This window comes from Argiope bruennichi, chromosome 9 (assembly GCF_947563725.1).
Source record: "Argiope bruennichi chromosome 9, qqArgBrue1.1, whole genome shotgun sequence".
Classification (NCBI taxonomy): Eukaryota; Metazoa; Arthropoda; class Arachnida; order Araneae; family Araneidae; genus Argiope; species Argiope bruennichi.
Window position 1 is genome coordinate 89721733 of NC_079159.1, and position 20515 is coordinate 89742247.

At 28.9% G+C, this 20515-nt stretch overlaps 1 protein-coding gene and 1 non-coding gene across 2 annotated transcripts in view; both read left to right on the forward strand.

Moving 5' to 3' along the window:
* The window catches only part of LOC129985330 (uncharacterized), a 70016-nt gene that overhangs the window by 28403 nt on the left and 21098 nt on the right, over window positions 1–20515 (forward strand). The window contains exons 2-8 of the mRNA XM_056095315.1: window positions 100–783; window positions 9491–9617; window positions 11404–11440; window positions 13169–13234; window positions 13355–13397; window positions 13501–13589; window positions 14657–14723. Of these exons, the coding sequence (XP_055951290.1) occupies window positions 222–783; window positions 9491–9617; window positions 11404–11440; window positions 13169–13234; window positions 13355–13397; window positions 13501–13589; window positions 14657–14723 (991 nt within the window). The 5' untranslated portion in view covers window positions 100–221. The remainder of the gene's footprint in view (window positions 1–99; window positions 784–9490; window positions 9618–11403; window positions 11441–13168; window positions 13235–13354; window positions 13398–13500; window positions 13590–14656; window positions 14724–20515) is intronic.
* On the forward strand, window positions 7442–7525 carry Trnal-uaa (transfer RNA leucine (anticodon UAA)). Its single transcript has one exon. It is a non-coding gene; the product is annotated as a tRNA-Leu (tRNA).

Consider the following 20515-nt stretch of genomic DNA (forward strand, 5'->3'; position numbering starts at 1 on the left):
AAATGTGCATTTCACTTGATAAATATAGAGAAAATACTTTTAAAAAAAATCCTTGTTAATAGTATTTACCCTGAATAAAATGATAAATTTTTCTTATAGATTGGATAACTAGCAAAATGATTACATTCTACAACTTTATAATCTAAATCATCTACAGTTTCACATTTCCAAGAGTAAAGCTCAATACCCAAGAATCCTATATTACACAAAGACGGAAAATAATGGATCCCAACTCCTATACCGATGTCAACAAGAGCCCGCAGTCAGCATTCTACAGTGCCCTCTCCAATTCGGTTTGTTTTCCTATGCCAGTTATGTACAATCCCATAAACTCATACCCTTTCGCCCCCTTCCTGCCTATGCATCATCCCATGCTGTCCAACCATGGACTCCAGGACTCCCACTTGCTCTCCAACAGTGATATCATGGGCAGCAATCAGCTCACAAAAGCGGAAGACATGAGCAACAGGGCTTTGGCTTACTTGCACAGATACCAAATGAACAAGTGCTTCTTCTCACCACCCAGCAGGAAGTCCTTGGGGAAATATTGTGTAACCCCTCCCTCTATGGTGGATGATTGCGGCAAGCTGTCTGGAAGTAGCTATGGGATTCAAAGTAGCGGTGATTCTAATGGCAGTGGAGTCCTGCCGTCACTGACCAGTGCTACGTCACCTACGAGTGGCGGTTACATGGATAAAGAGTGCTATTTGTCGAGTCCGAGCACAGAAGTTGAAGAGCCCGATTCATCTGGGAAATGTTCTACAGATGTTATTGAACAAAAAGGTGAGTTTTTGCTTTCAATTGTTTTCACGACTTCTGTTTAAAAAAAATTAATTCATATGTTGTCTTAAACCACTTAGTACTTCAGTAATGACTCAACAAGTTGTAATTAAATATAGTTAAGTTTCATTGAATTATTAAATAGTCATATGGCATTAACCGCCAAGATTTGAAAGTTTTCTCTGGTTTTATGTATTAAATGTTGACTAAATAAACTTTGATAGATCATTCATTTGATTTTAATTTCACATTTATTATATTTGGATACTTAAAGGTTTCTCGGCACCTGAATGAAATTTGAAATAAGTCAGTAAAAGCATTATTACACTTACTTAGTACTATTAATTTAAATGACTAGTCTGAAATTTTGAAAGTCCCATTTAGTATATTCGATTTCCAAGAATCAATTAGTTAGAAACGGTTGTATCCAAACCAATAATAAAATCAACTTTAGGATATCTGAGAATTCAACATATACCCTAAAGAGAAATATTCAATAATACTAAAAATTTTATTATTTAGTTTTTGAATAACTTTAATTTTTAGGTTATGCATAACCTTAATTATTGTTTTTATAATAATAAAACTAATAATTATGATTTAAAACTATTAATTGAATTACAAAAAACTAACTTTAATTATTAGTTTTTAATAACCGAATAATTCTAAAAATTTTATTAAATTAGTTTTTGAATAATTTTATTCATATCTAATATAAGTTATTTTAAGTTTAAAATTCGAATAAAAAATTCCTCATATAATCTTGATATTTTTTTTATTACTGAAAACGGTCAATATACATAATAACTGATAATGCATAGGTTTTGCATTCACTGAAATTAAATAAGCTTTGTTAACGACAAATTCAGGTGTTAAAAAAGTGCCTGATTATCATCAGAGATTAAAAAAAGTGATTTAATCTTTTGATATTAAAATTCGTCGAATCACTACGATTGTATTCCTCTTGATGCATTCCTCTTGATGCCAAAAGCGATTTCTTCATCTTAGTGTGAATCGATTCTCAAACCTAATTCAACGATTAATTTATTTGATAATAGTAAGGATATACAATTTCTGATCACTAGATGGCAGCACGAACATTAAAATACAAATGAGTTAGGAAGTAATTGTAATGGTTGATTTGCATGCTTCAACAAATTAATTTAAAATTTATATTACTAACATCAAAAAGATTGATATACAATTAATTTTATCTTATAAAAATTCAGAACTATATGAATAACTTGTAGAACCGGGATTCTTGTGATTCTTTTACTTTCTTAAAAAGTAAGTTTTAATAATTTATTTCAAGCATTTGATTGAAATGAAATTAATTTAATTTTGGAAAAAATTGGCACTTAAGTACAAAATGAAATATGTAAGTAACAATTATTCTTTTAATGCAATCATACCTTCAAACCCAATAGTTCTTTTTTTAAAAAAATAAATCCGTTTTTTGTTTCAAAAACTTTATATTCACCGATATATTTGTCTTTCCATTTCTTATTACGAAGATTAAAAATTTCGCAGAATAAAACCAGATAAATTTTTAAAATAAAAGAGAAATTTAAAACATCATTTACTAAAAAATGCTTAAAGAAATCATTTATTTACCAATTAAATAAAAATAAAATTATCCTCAACAATACCTAAAAAAAAAAAAAAACATTTCAAATCAATTGGCTTAAATATATTTTTCTAGGCTCTTCAATACAAGACCAAAGGCACCGTACTCCTTACCAGATTTCAATAAACTTCAGCCGCCGGAAAATAAATAAATAAACAAATTACATGCCTACTCTACAGTTATGTCAAGCACCTAACACATAAACTCTTTACAATGAACAAATAATCAAAGGCACAGGACTACCAACAGTCGATTTTATGCGACTTCGCCGATGCCAAACGATATCGAAAAAGTAAGAAGAAAAGGCCAAATGATAACACTAAACATTTTAATAAACGTACGAACAAATTTATAAGCTCCGCCCATTTTAATAATAAATCTACCAATCCGCTTTTTCCGCCACTAAATATATTGGAAATAAGTTGAAGGCGACTTTTTATCTTTTTGCGGGGCTTATCAAAAGCAATAAAAAGGCTCCTTGCCTGATCATCAGATACAAAACGAGTCAGTGAGTCGGGAAGAGAGGGGGACGAAAAAAAAAAATAAATAAATAAGAGCGGAGCATTTATCTTGAGTAGAAGTAGCATTCCTTGACAAGCGAAGTTCTTCATCAAAGCGACCTCTAGTTATTGGTTCTAAACGGTCTGATACTCAGACATACGTTTAAGGAATTTGTACTCTCCGTTTCTTCATTTTTCCTCTCCGCTACCTTACTCAATTTTTTTTTCTTTCTTTTTATTCCTTATATCGTGGGAGGGAAAAAAAAGTGGTTTAAAAAATATCGAGTTGGCTCTTTAACTTTATTTTTTTTTTCTCCTTCGAGTATGAAAATCTGCTTTTCTCCTTACCGACCTTTTTTTCTTTTTTCTTTTTTTTTCCTTCATTCTTATTATCGTAGAAAGGGAAAGCATTTGTGGGTTTTCGAATCAGCAGAGCTGCAAGTAAATAATACTGATAAATTTTATTAAGAAAAATTTTCTATTTCATCAAAAAAGCTTAAAATTGGTTAAGTTGCTTTTTTTTTATATAATATTAATGGCAATGCAGCCAGGTTAATATAGCTCAGCAGTCAGATTTATCAAGGAGGATTTCATGAAGTCAACCGATATTTTTAATTTTATACGTCCGATAACCGATATTTTTGGTAAATACGTCACGCCATTTTTAGAATTAAATGTTTATTTTAATTGAAAGAAAGCTGTGTAGCTTAAAAACAAAAGCCAGATGAGCATGATAATGACTTCATCAAATGAACTGATTCCAGAGTGCAGTGGCGTAGCGAAGATAAGTGGCGCCCAGTCCATTTAAATATTTTTTTTTTCGTTTTTTATCCTCACCTGTTGAACAGATAAAGGTACTCTGGGAAATGTAATCCCGCCTCATAATCATATTTAGCTTTAAAAAAAAAAAAGACAAAAGCGCATCATAATTTTGTTCTAGGTGTTTCTCTGCAACCCCAGTGACATTGTGGCAGAACTTCGGCTTCAGACAGAAGGATTCGGGTCCTAGAAAAGATTCCACCAAATAGCCCTCGTGTATACGGTCCTGGTGCACTGTAAAACCCTGTTCCGATGACCTGTGCCCGCTTCTAGTCTGGCACATTTTCCCTTCTTTCGTCTCTTTTGTGATTTTCTGGAATTCTTTGATGTTTGTTCGTTTTACCGACAATTTGCGGGATAGCTTGCGAAGTCCACGGGCGGGGCTGGTCCAACAATGGATCAGTTGACAGTAAAGAAATTTTGGAAACATGGAATTTGATTCCAGATACATTTAACTATTTGAAGAAGCTGGCTCATGCTATTTTAATCACATTTTCATCTGCCTATGCCTGCGAGTCATTATTTACAGAGATGAATAACATTAAAGACTCGCTTAGAAACCGTTTGGCCGATGACTCCCAATTCAGCATGCATTCTGCTAAAAGTAACACCTTACAATCCTAATATAAGATGTTTGTCATCTAATCTGCAACAACAGAAGTCACACTAATGTTACTTCATTTTGAATTACACATAACTAAAATATTTGCTACTATACAGTGCAAAATGTATTTTTCGTAGTAAAGAAAGAGTTTTGAGTTGTTAGTATTTAATTTTATTTTTCCAATAATCATAAGTCAAAATTATTTGACGGCATGTCTATACCACATTGGGCATCTCTTTAAAAAAAAGGGGGAACGTTGATCCATAAAGGTTCCCACCCCCGATATAGGAAGAAGGTATATGTTTTAATTATTTCTACTATTAATAAAGGTGAATAAGCATATATGCGTTGGTGCCCTGCAAGACATACCTTTTGGCCTATAGCTATCAAATTTGGCATGGATATATTTAGGAAGGTAGGAATGTGCACTTTAGAGAATCTTTTTTTAAAAAAAGTTTTAATTAATTGATTTTAAAACGAAATTTAACGTTTTTCTTGACCATAATTCCGCAAATATTATGGCGCAAAATTAATTTTTAAATCATCTGAAAATTCAAAAAGTAATCTTCTCAATGATACCAATTCAATGCTCATGAAAATGATTCTTGCAAAACTGGTGTTTCCTAAATTTTGATAATTTTTAAGAAATATTTTTTGACTAATTTTCAATAGATTTTTTTACTAATTTTCAAACAACTGAAATTTAAACCATTTTCCTTGTTTCATCACATTTTTAATCCCATGGTTTTCTTTCCATTGCTAAAAGCTAAGGAAGAAAGATTCTGTTTAACATGTGTGTAAATGTAAAAGACAAAAAAAGTAAAGTTACATAATTACGAAAGTTAGATGATCAATGAACCAGACATTTTTGTTTCTATTAGCGCTACGATGTAAGAATTAGTTTCAATTAAAAATAGTTCATATGTAAGCAGCTTTAATGTGTATGCGAATTTGTTTAAAAATAGCTTCTTAACAAAATCAAAGGCATGAAGTTATGCCCTAAGAGATTTAATCGATATTAAATACAAATCAAAACACTCGACGAACCAACTATGGACAGATTTTTTTTTGGGCGGGGGGGGGCAGATTTAAAGGAAAATTAAAAAAATATAAGGAAATCCTCCACTCTTACTTCCATTAAAATTTTGAAAAGACAATTTTAATTAATAGAGATTTTCTGACAAATAATAAAAAGTTTAACTGGAATTAAGTAAATCTTTCCTAATTTTAGCTTCTGGCTAGAGGAGGAGGCTAGATTTGACTTTTCGAGTTAAATAGATCTTGTTTTCTATGAACGAAGTTCCCAATGTGCATTGCAATTAAGTGAATTAATTTTCCTTAATACGCATTATTAAAATATTGATACTTTATTAATATTTCATGGTAAGATATCTGGTATTTAATATATAAACTGATTCCTTTCCCTTTTCGAACCAAATAAGAATGGAGGGAATATCCATGAGGTTAAGTGCGTATAACCGGAGATTATTCTTACCCATCTGATTCAATTTTTATGTTATAGTTCGAAAAGTAACAAAACGAACTTGTATTATATATATATCGTATAAATAATACAAAATTATTGACAAAGGTATTGTTTATATTTCTTCTTTCCATTTGAGGATACCAAATCCAGTACATGCTATATATTCTAGCTTCACTTCTTATTTCAAATCTTAAATTATTTGTATATCTTAATAAACTGAGTAAAGAATTTATAACAAAAAAAAAAAAATGAAAACAATTGTTATGATTTTCCCTCTTTGCATTTTAATCCAAAATATATGCCAGTTATAAACATCATCGGCATTCAAAAGCTTAGAATAAATATGAAGCTTTAAACCATTATCAAATGAAATTAAAAACCCAAAGACTTTTCAAAATTTGCGGAACTAAAATAAGTTTCAAACTTAGAAGAATCCATGAGAGTATGTCCCTGTATTCTGATATCTAGTGATATATAGATATATAAAACAATATACAAATATAAAAAAAGAACATTGTGGAGAACAGGAGATAAAAAGAATAGCTCCAGGTAATTGTTTCTTTGTCCAATGTCAATTGATAATGTTATCGATAGCCCAAGTATCACGTTTCCTACTACTCAGGAAAGACGGGAGGGAAAAAGGAGAACATGTTCAGCAGACTCTCCCCCCCCTTCTCTTCCCAACATTTAAGTCAGGAATTTCCCCAAAGAACTATATGCAACGTACTAAAACATTCAGATTAAATTTCAAAAATAGTAAAAACGCATATGCTTTAAAATCGTGCAATAACAAATAAATAAATAAAATAATATTAAAAAAAAGATCGATTTTAGAAAGAACTGCAAATAGTCACTTTTTAAACACATAAATTTGTAATAAACGAATTTTAAAACATCAAGTTAAAAAAGGTAATTTAAGAAATTTTTTTAAATTACCTACGAAAACTTTGTATCGTATATTACAGGTTTTCAGATTTCATTTTTTTATTAATTTGCTTGGAGGGGAGTTTTTTTTTATTATTGTTAAATGATGTTAGAAATCATTTATTTATATTATTCTGAAATGGGCACATTAAAATTCAATTTTTATTATGTATATAATAACTTATTATAACATTCTTAAAAATAATAATATTCTTAAAAATTCTTTCTTTTTTTTTCATAAAATCAATATAGATATTATTAAAATATGCGTATTCGAAAAAAATAAATTATTATTCGAAAAACTAAAAAATATTAGAAAAGAATTTATTACTCGACAGCATCGTTCAGTTTATAAAATATCATTTTCAATTTCGATAAAACAAAGAAAAACTTTTAAAATTTTACTGATTAAAAATAAAAACCAGTTATTTGATTTTAAAAAAAACATTTTTTTAAAACAAAATGTCGCTAGATTGCACCACGTGTATCCATCCGACTGTTATCTTTTCTGCTTGGAATAACGCCAGTTCTTATTTGCAAAGTAAATGAATGAGCTTTCACAATCAAAAAGAATAATGAATTCTATTACAGATGTACGTTCACAATTTGCAGAGAAAGAAGCGAATGCATGCGTGGGGGGTGGCGGTGAATTAAATACTATATTGCCTTGATAAATCGACTTCCGTTCACTCGTTTAACAAGTCAGGATGGCCGAGCGGTCTAAGGCGCCAGATTTAAGCTCTGGTTCTCGAAAGAGAGCGTGGGTTCGAACCCCACTCCTGACAAAAATCTTTCGTTTTGTGGTAAAATGGTTAATCTAAGTTGCAGTGTTTTGTGATATTGAGTTCAAGAATGTTTAATTCGCAGGCGTTTTTCCTATAATAACATGGTTTACAGGGATATTAATAGCTTGAGTATAAATAATTCTATTTAAGCTTTTTTTTAAAAATGCTGCTTTTTTTTTGTAAAACTTAACATCAATTATTCTATTGTTCATACTATATTAAATAAAATAAGATAAATGTTAAATATTGTTTTTACATTATTATTAATGCATATATTGAAAATACGCGAAGATAAAGATGTTCTGATTGCTATTTTGAATCGTATATATATATTCCTGCTCTTTAATGTGGAAGAAACGATTTAAAAAAATCTTTAACTTTTTTCAGATTCTTGAAACAAAATCTTTTACAACAGAAAAAGCATTGAATATTAATGTACCTACTAATAATAAAAATAAATGTTTGTGTGTTTTTCGACAGGCCAAACTGTTAGACACGTATATGCTTTGGAGGGTGGAAATGTGTACCACTGAGCGATTTTTTTTACTTGAAAAAAATCGCAACTTGGTAAACATTTCGATAAATTTTAAAAATCTTAGTTAATTAAAAATGTAACTGGTTTTGGAATTTTTCTGCAATAATTATAGAAAATATTATTCTACAAAAATAAAATTTACACTGTTTCAATAATTAAGAATAAATTTTTTTAAACGTTTTTCACCCGATTTTCAACAACAGATTACATAATTGCTTGAAATTCAAACTGTTTTCATTGTTTAATAAAATATTTAATCGCGGGTTTTTTCCCCCCAAATCGTCGAAGAACAAAGGAAAATTATATTTACCTTTTTATTATCTCTATGATACTATGGGCGTGTCTTCTTTAGAAAGATTCTCGTACATAATAAATAGAATTTAACTAAGATAATTAAAATAGCAAGGCTTTAATGTCAGACAATTTAGTGGATCATGGACATGAAATTATATTTAAACGGTTTGTTTGAAATGAAATAAAATCAATATTATCGACGAAATAGGAGATTGCCTGTGATATTAAAGAACAGACAGAACCAAAGAACTAATAGCCCGACATCTGATACTATTTCAGCAGTTTTTATTTCATATGAAAGTTCATGATTTTATAGATACACATCAATGCCCCTCATAACACATACAATTTATATTAATATATAGCATACATATTTTACATTATTAATTTATTTAATTTTAATTACATTTTATTTTCTGGCTTATTTTTTATTCGATTGATTTAAACATGCAATGCAAGAAATTTCCACATAATTCATTTACAATCAATGCATTGATTTCGAAATAATATTAATTAAATATCACTTACTTATTTCATACTTCAGCCAGGTATGTTACTTGTTATTGAAATATTATTAATTGAGTAAATGTACATTTTTCTTTTTTTTATATTTCAATCAGAAGGGATATGTTTTCAATTTGAACAATAGTAACTGTAGAATAAAAAAAAATAATCAAAGCGTTAGCGTTTACTTTTAAGTAATTAAAATTAGAAACAGAACAATTCTAATTTTGCAATAATTTTGTTGCCGAATGGAAAAGTCTAATGTGCTAGATTTAAAAAGGAAAAAAGTTGTTCTGCTATTTATTTTGAAAATACGAAGATGAAAATATTTATTTGTTTAAATCCGGAAAGCTCCCGTACAACTGGAACTAAAAACCAATTAAAATACAGTTTCTTAAAAGAATAAATAAATGAATATAAATAATACTAAATATAAAATATACTTATAAAAATAATTTTTAAAAATTAATTTTGTAAAAAAATATTAGTTATACTGACATTTACATATTTGTGCCAAACGATATTTTTTTTATTTTGAATTGTGAATGATTATTCTTTCAATATTCGCTCATAGGTGCAGTTTTTTTTTCTTCATAATTTATATCGTTTCATAATTTATATCGTTTTTGCAGTGATACCCAGGTGGACTTGCGATTCCAGTCAACCTCCGGTGTGCCCAATTTGCGGTAAAACGTTATCGCTACAAGATTTAAATGATCATTATCATTTAGAGTTAGACAGGCTTAATGATCTTATGAGGTAATATTTTCTTTGACATTTTTATATTCCAGCAAAATACAACTGATTTAACGGATTTTGATATTTTTAAAACAAGAGTTACTTAAAGAAATGCATAAATATTTTATTTTATTCCGGTGTAAAGTTCCGAAAATATTTCATCAAATACAATACGTTTCGCTAGTCCGATATTAAGAATGTTCTGGTAAATTTTGAATAACCGGAATAATATCAGAATGATCGGAATACTAGATTTAATAGATCAGGTTTTGTTAAAATGGAGTCGAATTCATGTGAAAGTGACTCTAAATGGCAAACGTAACAGCGGCTGCCATCTAAACATGTGACAAAATGTCACATAGCCCGCAATTTTGAGCTCGAGTCAGACATCTACGGTACAGTTTTCCAATGTTTATATAAGAGCCTTGTTTATTTAAAAAGCTTTAGTGTTCAGCTTTTGGCTATAATTTAAAAAAAAAGAAAAACACCTCTTAAATACAAACGTTTAATGTTTTTTTTATCTAATTAATAATCATGAGCTAATTAAAGCATGGATTGCCAAACTTCGACTAAACTTACCCCATACTGTGTTATATTAATCATAGATTTTTACAATCTATGAGCATGGAATTTATTAACTTTAAAAAATAATCTATTGTATAGTTTTAATAAAATAAAGAAACATTTTATGAAGTAAAAATTGTCAACCTAATTGAAATTAGATATTTTAATAAAAGGAATATTTCTTATATCGACTGGCGTGATGATACGAAATAAATTAGAATACAGTATAAGAATTAATAAAAACAAAAAGAATTATTAAATTGAATTTCAAACGTACGAACAAGAATGATGCTAGAATTATACAATAAAAGCTTCAAATTATTTTCTTTTGCAAGCAAAAATTATACAATAAGCAATAAAGATTCTAAGTTGTTCACTGCTGCGAATCGAAATGTGTCCGTTTGTAGAACTCCTTCAAACGAACCTTTTTCAATTTCTTAAAACAAATTACTTATAATGGAATAATTCATTTTGGCAAATTACAGCACTAGAGTTTTTCTATAAAATTATGCGAATTAAATTATATCACAAAATATGTACTTTGCAAATGGTTATAATTCTGTAATGGAATGCTATAAAGTTATATGAATGTAATGAGCAATTTCATTATAGAGTGGGGCTTGGCCAATTCGAATGTTTTTAAATCGGGTTAATTGAAATCGGTTTGTTAATTGAAATTTTTTTCTCTGCATCTTGGATTTCTTATAAATATACTATAATATATTTCTTATAAATATACTATATACTTATAAACATTATAATACTCTTTATAATTCGAATTATTTTTGGTTAATTCGAAAACAAATAAAAATTGCTATTTATCAATTGTTTTGGGACTTATGAATTTTAATTGTCTCTGATTGTATATGAAGTTCTTCACTGACGTGAGGTATTTATTTTTGTACATTGTACTGAGTGAAAAAACAATGAAAAAAATATTTCTTTTCTTTTCAAATCTTTGATCTCGTTAGATGTAAGTTGTACTTTTTATTTTGAATTTTTATTGTACAATTCTGCTCTCAAAATACAGAATATTGTTGGTTTATTAAAATCGTCATTAAAAGAATTCCCATTACTACTTTTTAATTCATATTATTAATATGTTTTAAAATTAGTATTATATTATATCCCACTGTTTTAAGGCTTAGTTGTTATGTATTATTTGTTAAAGTTAATAATATTTAAAATAAATAAACGCAGGGCTGTTTCTTTAAATTTTAAATCTATATTTCTTCCTAATTAGGAAAAAGGAGTGGTTACTTGAAAATAGTCCCGATCAGGTAAGTCGACATTTATTGTTTTGTGAAATAACTTAATTAGGATATTTTTAATACTTAATTATATATAATTAGATATTTTGAAAGATTGAAAAATGTTCAGCTTAAACGAAGGATTGATTGCGAAGATCATGAACCGAAGTATTTGATGAACCAATATTTTTCGAATTTTCAATACTGCCTAACTTAAGAAAAAAAGAGAATAATTACGATTCTATGCTTCGGTTGAAAAGTATTCGGAAGTCGTAAAACATGAAATGTCCCGCGTGCATATCAGTTGATTATTTATGTATTTTTAGAATATCTGAAAAAATAATTAATATACGGCACATTCGCATTTTTAACTATGTAATTTAATTATAATTAATAATAAAGGTTTTAAAATACTGAAAATCAAAAATGTAATTTTTTAAAAAGTTGGATAAGTAATTTTTTTTTCCTCTTTTCATAAACTGAAACATTACTCTTCCAAAAAGAAATTTTTAATAAACTGAAAAAATTATGAAAAAGAGAAAATTGTAAAGGCGATTGCAACTTCTTACGAACAAACATGGTACCTCTTGTTCTCTGTTTCGAACTCACTTCCATCACTTTATTATTTTTTCTTTAAATATTTCAATTCAATAAAGGCTTGTAAATGTCAAAATAATAATTTTAAAAAATAGTAAGAGTTCCTGTAATGTTCTATAAGGATAATGGAGATGTAATATAGTCTGTTTATTGGAGTAGCGACAGGGGGAGCAGGGAACAGATCCTAAGAGAGCGCTGTGGAGACAAAATGTTAAATCCCCTTCCCATTTCCCGTTGCTTTTACGGATATGGTGCTATATATTTGCCATCTGACCCATTGTAGGACCATTCCCCCCTGCAGACGTCGATCGGAAGCTTCTCGCAAACTGTCGGTAAAATGAACAGACATCAAAGAGCCCCGGATAACCACAAATGAGTGAAAGAGTGGAAAATGCGCCGGGTATACGAGTCAGTAAGGCGTATACGAGTCATGGGAACGAGGCTTTAGTGTGCTGCAGTTACTTGTAAAAGCTAAATAAGATTGGCGATTGGCGGGAAGGGGGTGGGTAAGAAAATATTATGCTTCAGCGCCATTCAAATTTGTTCATCATTGATGATAATAATAATGGAAGAAAAAATCGGCACGTTGAGGGAATTATTTATTTATTCTCACTAGGCACTGTGCTCTGTTGAACAGGTGACAAAACAATAAAGTACCCCAGGGATTACTTATCCTCCCTACACCACTAAATCTATTAAATTCTGGTGCGTTATCAAAGTGACAAAATTGTGTACCCTTGATATCATTTAAACCTATTAGACCACTCATCACGACTATGGAAGAAAAAAATTATGCAAGGATTATATATCCTTGTCACGTCACTCAGTCGCAATTTCAGGAACAGCAAGATGATTAGTTTGATGCAAGTACTTAGCAAGATGCTTAGATGCAAAGTTTAAACCATGTCCGAGGCTTGATGTAAACATGTTACACCATGGACGATGACCATGACAGAAAATTTTCGTTTTAGGGAACCATTTATCTTTCCAACGCTACTGAGTCAGTTAAATCATTATGCGTTCCCCAAAATATTATACATGTTTCTTAATAAGAAATGGCACTGTTAAAGTACCATTATATAAATAATTGTTTATATGTTAGCGTTAGAATCTGATTAATTTTTCTGCATGTGGCTGATCATTGTTAAAAAATTCTTTCAGATGTCAGATCTGAGACTCCCTCCTTATCACGATGTAGAGAAAAAATGCCCGGAATTTCGAAAAGAGGTAAAGCAGCAGAAATTAATTCTTCATAGAAATATATTAATCCACTTCTGTTAATTGATAATTTTAGTTCTAAATTACAAATCAATGAAAATTGAATTATAACATTTCATTTTATTGCAGACTTACTTAAGGGTGAAAGCCAACAGAATGAGCAGGTTAGGAGGTCGGTATCGTATAAATAAATGTATTATATATTAAAAAATGAATAATATATAAATGGATGCAAATTTTAATGATGAAAATATTTTCTTTTTCTATAATTTAAGGTGGTGGACCGCGAGCGAAGAGGCAATGTTATGAAGAAGCCAAGCAACCATGGAAACATCACCGAGTCAGTCAATTATGTAGTCCAAAAGTATGATAATACTTTTTTATATTTTTCTGATATTTTTCAGATTTAAGATGAAATTTTGAGACTAATTTTCCTATTTTCTGATGTGATATTCCTGGACATTAAACATTATTTTAATGTTTACAAAAATTAATTATCAGTTGCTTAATTGAATTGATTAATTATTCCATAAAAAAGAATTTGAAAAAAATTAATTTCAAAATTCCATAATTTTGATATGCAAAATCTTGAAAATCAAAAATTAAAAATTAAAAAATAAATAAATAGGGAAAAAAAAACTAACTAAGCAAATTCTATTTTTTAAACTGTTTATTCAATTCCCGTTTAAACAATTGTTCGTTTTTATTTACATTATCAAAGCAGCAACGAAATGTTGAGGTACAGAAATGATTCACTGAAAACAAAAAACAACCCTACTAGTTGCAACAAATGTTTTAAAATATCATATGCAAAACTTTATTTTTTTTAAAAAAAATAAACTCTACATAATTATTTTTCAAGCTAACGTAAGTTAAGTAATAATTAAATGGTTCCGTGTAAATTAGAAAAAATTTCAATTTCTACTGCTAAATGTAAAAAACATTTTTCTAATTTCAAATATTTTTCATGTATAAAAAATATCAATTCCTGGTGCTAAATTCAAAATAAAATTTTCAGGTTTTAAACACTTGGAAAAATAAGTTTTCTGCTTTTTTCAGTTCTTTGAATAAATATATTATAGCATAGAAGAAATTATTAGAAACTAACACTAGGGCGATTTTGTTTTGAAATTAAAATTCAAGTGAAATGAACTTGGAATATTAAAATACTGCTAATACTTTACTTCCAGCTAGGATGAATGAAAATTCACCCTTTTCATTTGAGTGCTAATTGGATTTTGCGTTAAAAAATGATATTTGCTTTGAACCTGTTTGAAAATCTTTTATAAAGGCATCTGGCAATATAGGACTTGTTCATTGCATACATGTTGGTGTATTTGTTCAAAGGGAATAAGATATTAATTTTTTTATTAATATGATGAAGTTATACAAATTAGTGGTCTACATAGATTTTCATTTTTTGTATTTCAGCAAGAACATATTGAAGAGTCTTCGACGCAATCCAGTCATCAATCCATGCTCATGCTAGAGTTGACAGGTAATTATTTTTTCTTTTGTGTCTTTATATATAACCCTAAAAATATTATTATATTTATATTAATAAGCCATTGCAGAGACTCTTACTTAACGCAAATTTCGGGGGCTGGTTTCGCCCCACAAACTCTTAAACCAGGCTTTTTAATTAAATTATCTGTTTTTAAATCATTAATACTGAATTGTTTTTTGTTTAATATTTATTTAAGCTGCTTTTAAGAGACATTTACTATGAGTAACTGACTAATCCCACTTGTAAAAAATGTTGTGACCATCCAGCTTCACCGGATCATATTCTGGGTTGCATCGGACTTTCTAAGGGAGACTTAACATTCGAATCCCTTATTATTATAGATTTCTTGCCGCTCAACAACCTACTGGAGTGACAAAAGATCTGACACATGCCAAATCTTTTGAGGATAGGCAACAACAATATGACTAACTGAAAATTAAAAAAAAAAAGTTTAATTGAGACAAACTTGGTTTCTGCAACTATGTATTGGAAAATTTAAATTTAAAAATAATTTTCAAAAATAAAAAAAAACTTCTTTAATAGATTTTCAATGTTCAAATGTAGTTTGCCTGTCTGTTGATTTGTGAATCAGTAAGCCAATTCCAAAAGAGAGAGAGAGAGAGAGAGAGAGAGAGAGAGTAGAAAAGAACGCGGTGGTCTGTAAACGAATTCAGAAATATGAAACAACCCTAAGAATAATATCCAATAAACCCCTAAGAATAATATCCAATATATAATAAACGTTTCTTAATTTTAATTTCAATAATTTCGACAGCATGGAACAAAGGAATAAAGTGTATAATTAGTGAAACTAAATACACCACAAAAAATATACATATCAGGGTTCCTAGGCATTTGGTTAATTTGCATATCTGATAATCCGGTCTTGGTTGGCAAACCAGAGAGTATTACCTCAGTTGTCTACAACATCTACCTCGAGCAAAAACTTGTTAACATTAAAAAAAAAAAAATACGAAGCGAGTGTATTGCGAGAAATTTGAACCATCATTATTTATTTGCAATATTAAACTTAACTTCCGATTTCATGTCTTGTGTAAGTACTTGACCCTTTACCCAAAACCGCTTCCTTGAAATAAATTTTTTATCTATTAAAAAGTATGAAACAAATTAATTTGTGACTTCTGTTTCTTGCTAAGACATTGCTATCTCCAACCGTTGAATCTGCAAGCAAACTCCACATCCGAATAACTCTTCAAACAGCGAAAATACTCCATAATATCCCCGACAGAAGATCTATCGGTTAATAATACTAACCCATAAAACACGGAAATGTTGCATTAAACGTCCACTCTCGTGCCGAAGGAGGAACTTTTCATTTCATCCCTCCCCCCTCCCTTTTCCGGGGGACAGCGATGCCACATGCCGGGGAATAATTTCATAACCGAAAAATGTCCACATTTGTTTTGGCGGGCGAGGGCCCGTCGCTAAACGTTTTCCATTTTTGCCGCTTCGCTGTGCAACGTCCGGATACGAATGCGCTGCCGTGATTCGCCTCTTGTAAAAATTGCGCCGAGCTCTCTCTTTTCGGTGTCTCTTTCTCCCCCTCTTTCGCTCTCGCGCATCCATGGCGCTGTAAAAGACAAAGCTTAGCCAAGCGGAGGGAAGAGGATATTAAACTGTGTCCCGAGGATTTGGCGACAAGTTGCTCCATTTGGCTCATTCACAGAAAAGATAGCAGAAACGTTCCAGCTCTTAAGTGCTTTTTCATGTCCTCTCGACTTATTTAAAAGTTATGTTGCAAAATCAGGCATAAGTTTATTCAGTGCTTTAATATCTTCATTTATCTGATTTCATTAAATAATTTAAATTATTGAAACTTAATTAAATTAAAAGCTTTTAAAGCTTAATTTTTTTAACTATTAATTATAAAGCAGACAAAAAAGATAAAAAATGACATGAACCGTATTTATATTGTAGCGTGATAAAGTTTTAGGTTTAATTCGTCTTTCTTTCTTTCAATTACTTCCCTTAATGTTAGAGAAGCGATATCGTGAATGTACACACAAAAAATATATTTATTATCGTAGCAAAGTGGGTGAGTATAAACCCAGCAACTAAAAGAATAAAAAATATTGTTGTAAAATGTGCATAATTTTTTAAAGAATTTATTAAAATAGAGAAAAAAAAAGAAAATATCACTTTTTGAACATTAAAGAGGAGCAAAAATGGTTTTTGAGCAGTAATATATTCTGTAGTTAATGGAAAACACGCACACACTTTAAAACGTTGATTATTTTTTAGTTAAAAATCTACTTACCGTTTTGAAAACACCTTCCTCAGCGAATATTTACTGTACAAGAAACAAACTACATTCCAGATTTTTAGTTGTTCTAAACCTGAAGATCTATTCCGTATCAAATGATTGTTACAATTAAAAGAAAAAATGTTACAATTTATAAATAATTTTTCAACTTATAATAGACATTTCATGTTAAAAATGAAATGGCAAACTTTACTACATGGATCAATAAAAAGGATCAATTCATGCGCATGTGATAAATGTCAATTATGTTTGCGCGCATGCATGGGATTCCATTAAGCATCTTGTAGGGAAAAAAAGCGACCTGAGAACAGACGCCAGTAAACACGTACAGTTATGATTGTCATGTCTTGATTCACATAATGAATCACAGGAATTGTGAAACATAAAGGTGAGATGAAGTTAAACCAACTTAACTCGGAAATTTCAGCAAACTATTTCGTAGAGTTTTCTAATGTAAGAAGGAATTAAAAAAGGCCACTATACAAAAAAGAGAGAAAAGAAAAAAAAAAAAAAAAAAAAAAAAATTCAATAGTAAACACTTATGTAAAAAAATCTCACAATGCAATTTTGGTTTAAAAGATAATATTAAACATGAAAATCGAAAAGTTATTTATTTCTTCAAATTGCTGATTCATTCGAATTGCGTATATAATATAATATTACAGCTAAAATTGTCATATAACGACTATAGCAAAAGATAGAAAATCATTTATTGAATACCGTATAATTCGAAAAAGGAAACCTTTTATTCTTTATTTTATGTAGGTACTAGATATCACTGATCTAAAATGTATTCACTTATATCTATTCAACTATGTCATAAAATTAAAATATCTGACAGAATTAAAATGTATATTTTGTCAAATCCCCGAAAATGGCTCTCCTATCTGACAATTTTTCCGATATAGGTGTACTGATATAGTTATTCAATGCAAATTAAATAAATGTTAAAGGAAATTTTAAATCGTTTTAAAATATTTTAATAATCATTATTTATTGATTTTATATTCTATATATTCTAAAAATATGTGTGGATCTAAATTCAAAACAATCGAGGATTATGTAAATCCATATTTTATGCATCAAAAAAGTTATCTCCGAAAGCTTGATTAAATGATTGCCGTTGTAAAAACAAAAGTAGAAACTGAGGGTGAAGATCTAATGCCGGCTACTAATACATTAGCCATATTCACTGGCCACGGCCCAATCATACCGCAAGGAGGTATGTTCAGTCGTCGGAGTGAGGTAGCTTGTGATCCCTCAACATTGTTATAGCCACTAGAGAATCAAGAATTTATTCGATAGTACGACAGGAAGATTGGACCATACTCATAGATTAATAAGTATATATTTGATGCAAAGTAGAAAATGCTTTTAAAAACTACTATTTAATGTACTATTTGTTTATTTCATTAGTTGGCACTTAATGAAAAGTACACTGGCATTTTTATTTCGGAAGAAGCAGACATGTACTAAAATAAATTTCGCTATTTTTTCAATCTGAACAACTAATTACATCAAATTTCATGAAATTTTTTTTAGCAAAGTAAGCATTTTTTTTGGGGGGGGGGAGATTAGAGAGTGATGGGCTTCTCAGTAAAAAGAGTATTTTTCTAGTGTTCTCTTTTAGATGTTTCTTCCTTTCAGTTATTTTTTTCTGGTGATGATTTTTAACTTGTGTTTTAATTGTCCTAATATATTTTGATTCGAGAGCTCTAATGTTTCAGTACATTGTTTGATTTAAAAAAAATTCATTATTTTCTACTTCACCTCTATTTCACTGAATGTTAAGCTAACTGGAGCATGCACAAAGACGCAAAGGGTTTTCGGACCTGAAAATAGATATTACTCTCTTGTTCAAATTCGCTTATATAAATTGGGATATTTTGTAATCAATAACATTACAAAGTATCACAATTTCTAAGCAATTATTTTAATTTTGAGTTCAAAACTGAATGTATGTTTATTTATTTGAATTCCACGCCTTTATTTATTTGTTAAAATTTCGTATCATTTAACAATTAATTTAAAAAATGGCGCAATTATATATATATAGTAGATATAGAATATATCGAAGAATATATACAGAAGAATTAACTGCATAGTTAAAAAAAAAAAAAAACTTTCTGTTAGATAGATTTAATATTTTATATATTTGCTCAACATTTATTTTTATATCATCTTAAAATTTCAATAATTAAATTTTCATTAATTTCTAAACGGCTAAATCTTTGATTTCAATTAATTTTTAAAAATTAATAAACGCAATTTATAGCAATGCCTTTATTCCTGTTAAACCTATTTTATTGTTTAATCGCATCTTTCACTCGCACGTTTTTGCTAATATTAGACTCAAGTTTTCTTTTTTTGGACATTTTTATGTTTGCTTTAATTATTCAGTACATTTTAATACATGAACACAATAACTTATCTTTAAATACTATCGTTGCTTCTTTTACTATTTTCCTTAATTTTATCTCAAATTTTAGTTGCTTAAAATATTTAGTGTCTAGTTTGATATATCTTATGTATTTTCATGATTGTTTCTTTCCTTGAGTTCGATGAATAAGAATCTTATCTAACTTAATAAATTTATCGGTATTTATTGAATTACTACATTTTTTTTATCAGACCGGCTTTATTTTTTAACACGTAGACAGACATTTCCATCTCGCTTTGACGAATTGCATATATATATATATATATATATATATATATATATATATATATATATATATATATATATATATATATATATTTAAGCTTCATAGTATCTGTAAATCTAGCCCCCCCTACTAATCAATGACTTGATTGAATATTTGCTTAAATTATTTAAATAGCATGGCCCCTAAAGGCTGGTTGTGAAATCTGTGTGAAATCAATAATACTTCCACAATAAATAAAAAAAATAATAAATAAAACGTGTGATAATACTTTTAAAAAAATGCAATTATTTTTATGCATTTTGGTATTCGTTTAAATGCACGTGCATCATCTTTCAGTGAAAATTATTTTTTAAAATTTATCCAAAATTTGTAATTATTGGATTTTTTATTTTAACTAGCAATTAATATTAATAGATATACGTTTTTTAAAAAATAAATAGAATAAGTATAAATTAGTTAAGAACAAATGCGAAGAACAAGAACTTTTTTATGTTTTCTTCTCTTAAAACTGACATTTTCTTAAATTTAAGATTAATCTTTTTAAATTGCTAGTACCAGCGTAGAGATTTCTTATTTCCTTTATGACCAAATATATGTTTCCACTTTTAGAGTGGATACACTGAGTAAACTTTATATATATAACAAACTTTGAGAATAAGAATGATTATTTATCCGAAATATTTGATAATAATATGACAAAAAAATACATTTTTTTTTATTTAAATCAATAACCTTAAAGCTGTCTTAATGTTTCCATTTTTACGAAGCATAAACATTAATAAATAAAGGAATTAATTGTCATATTCTTTTTCTCCGGTTTTAATAACAAACTC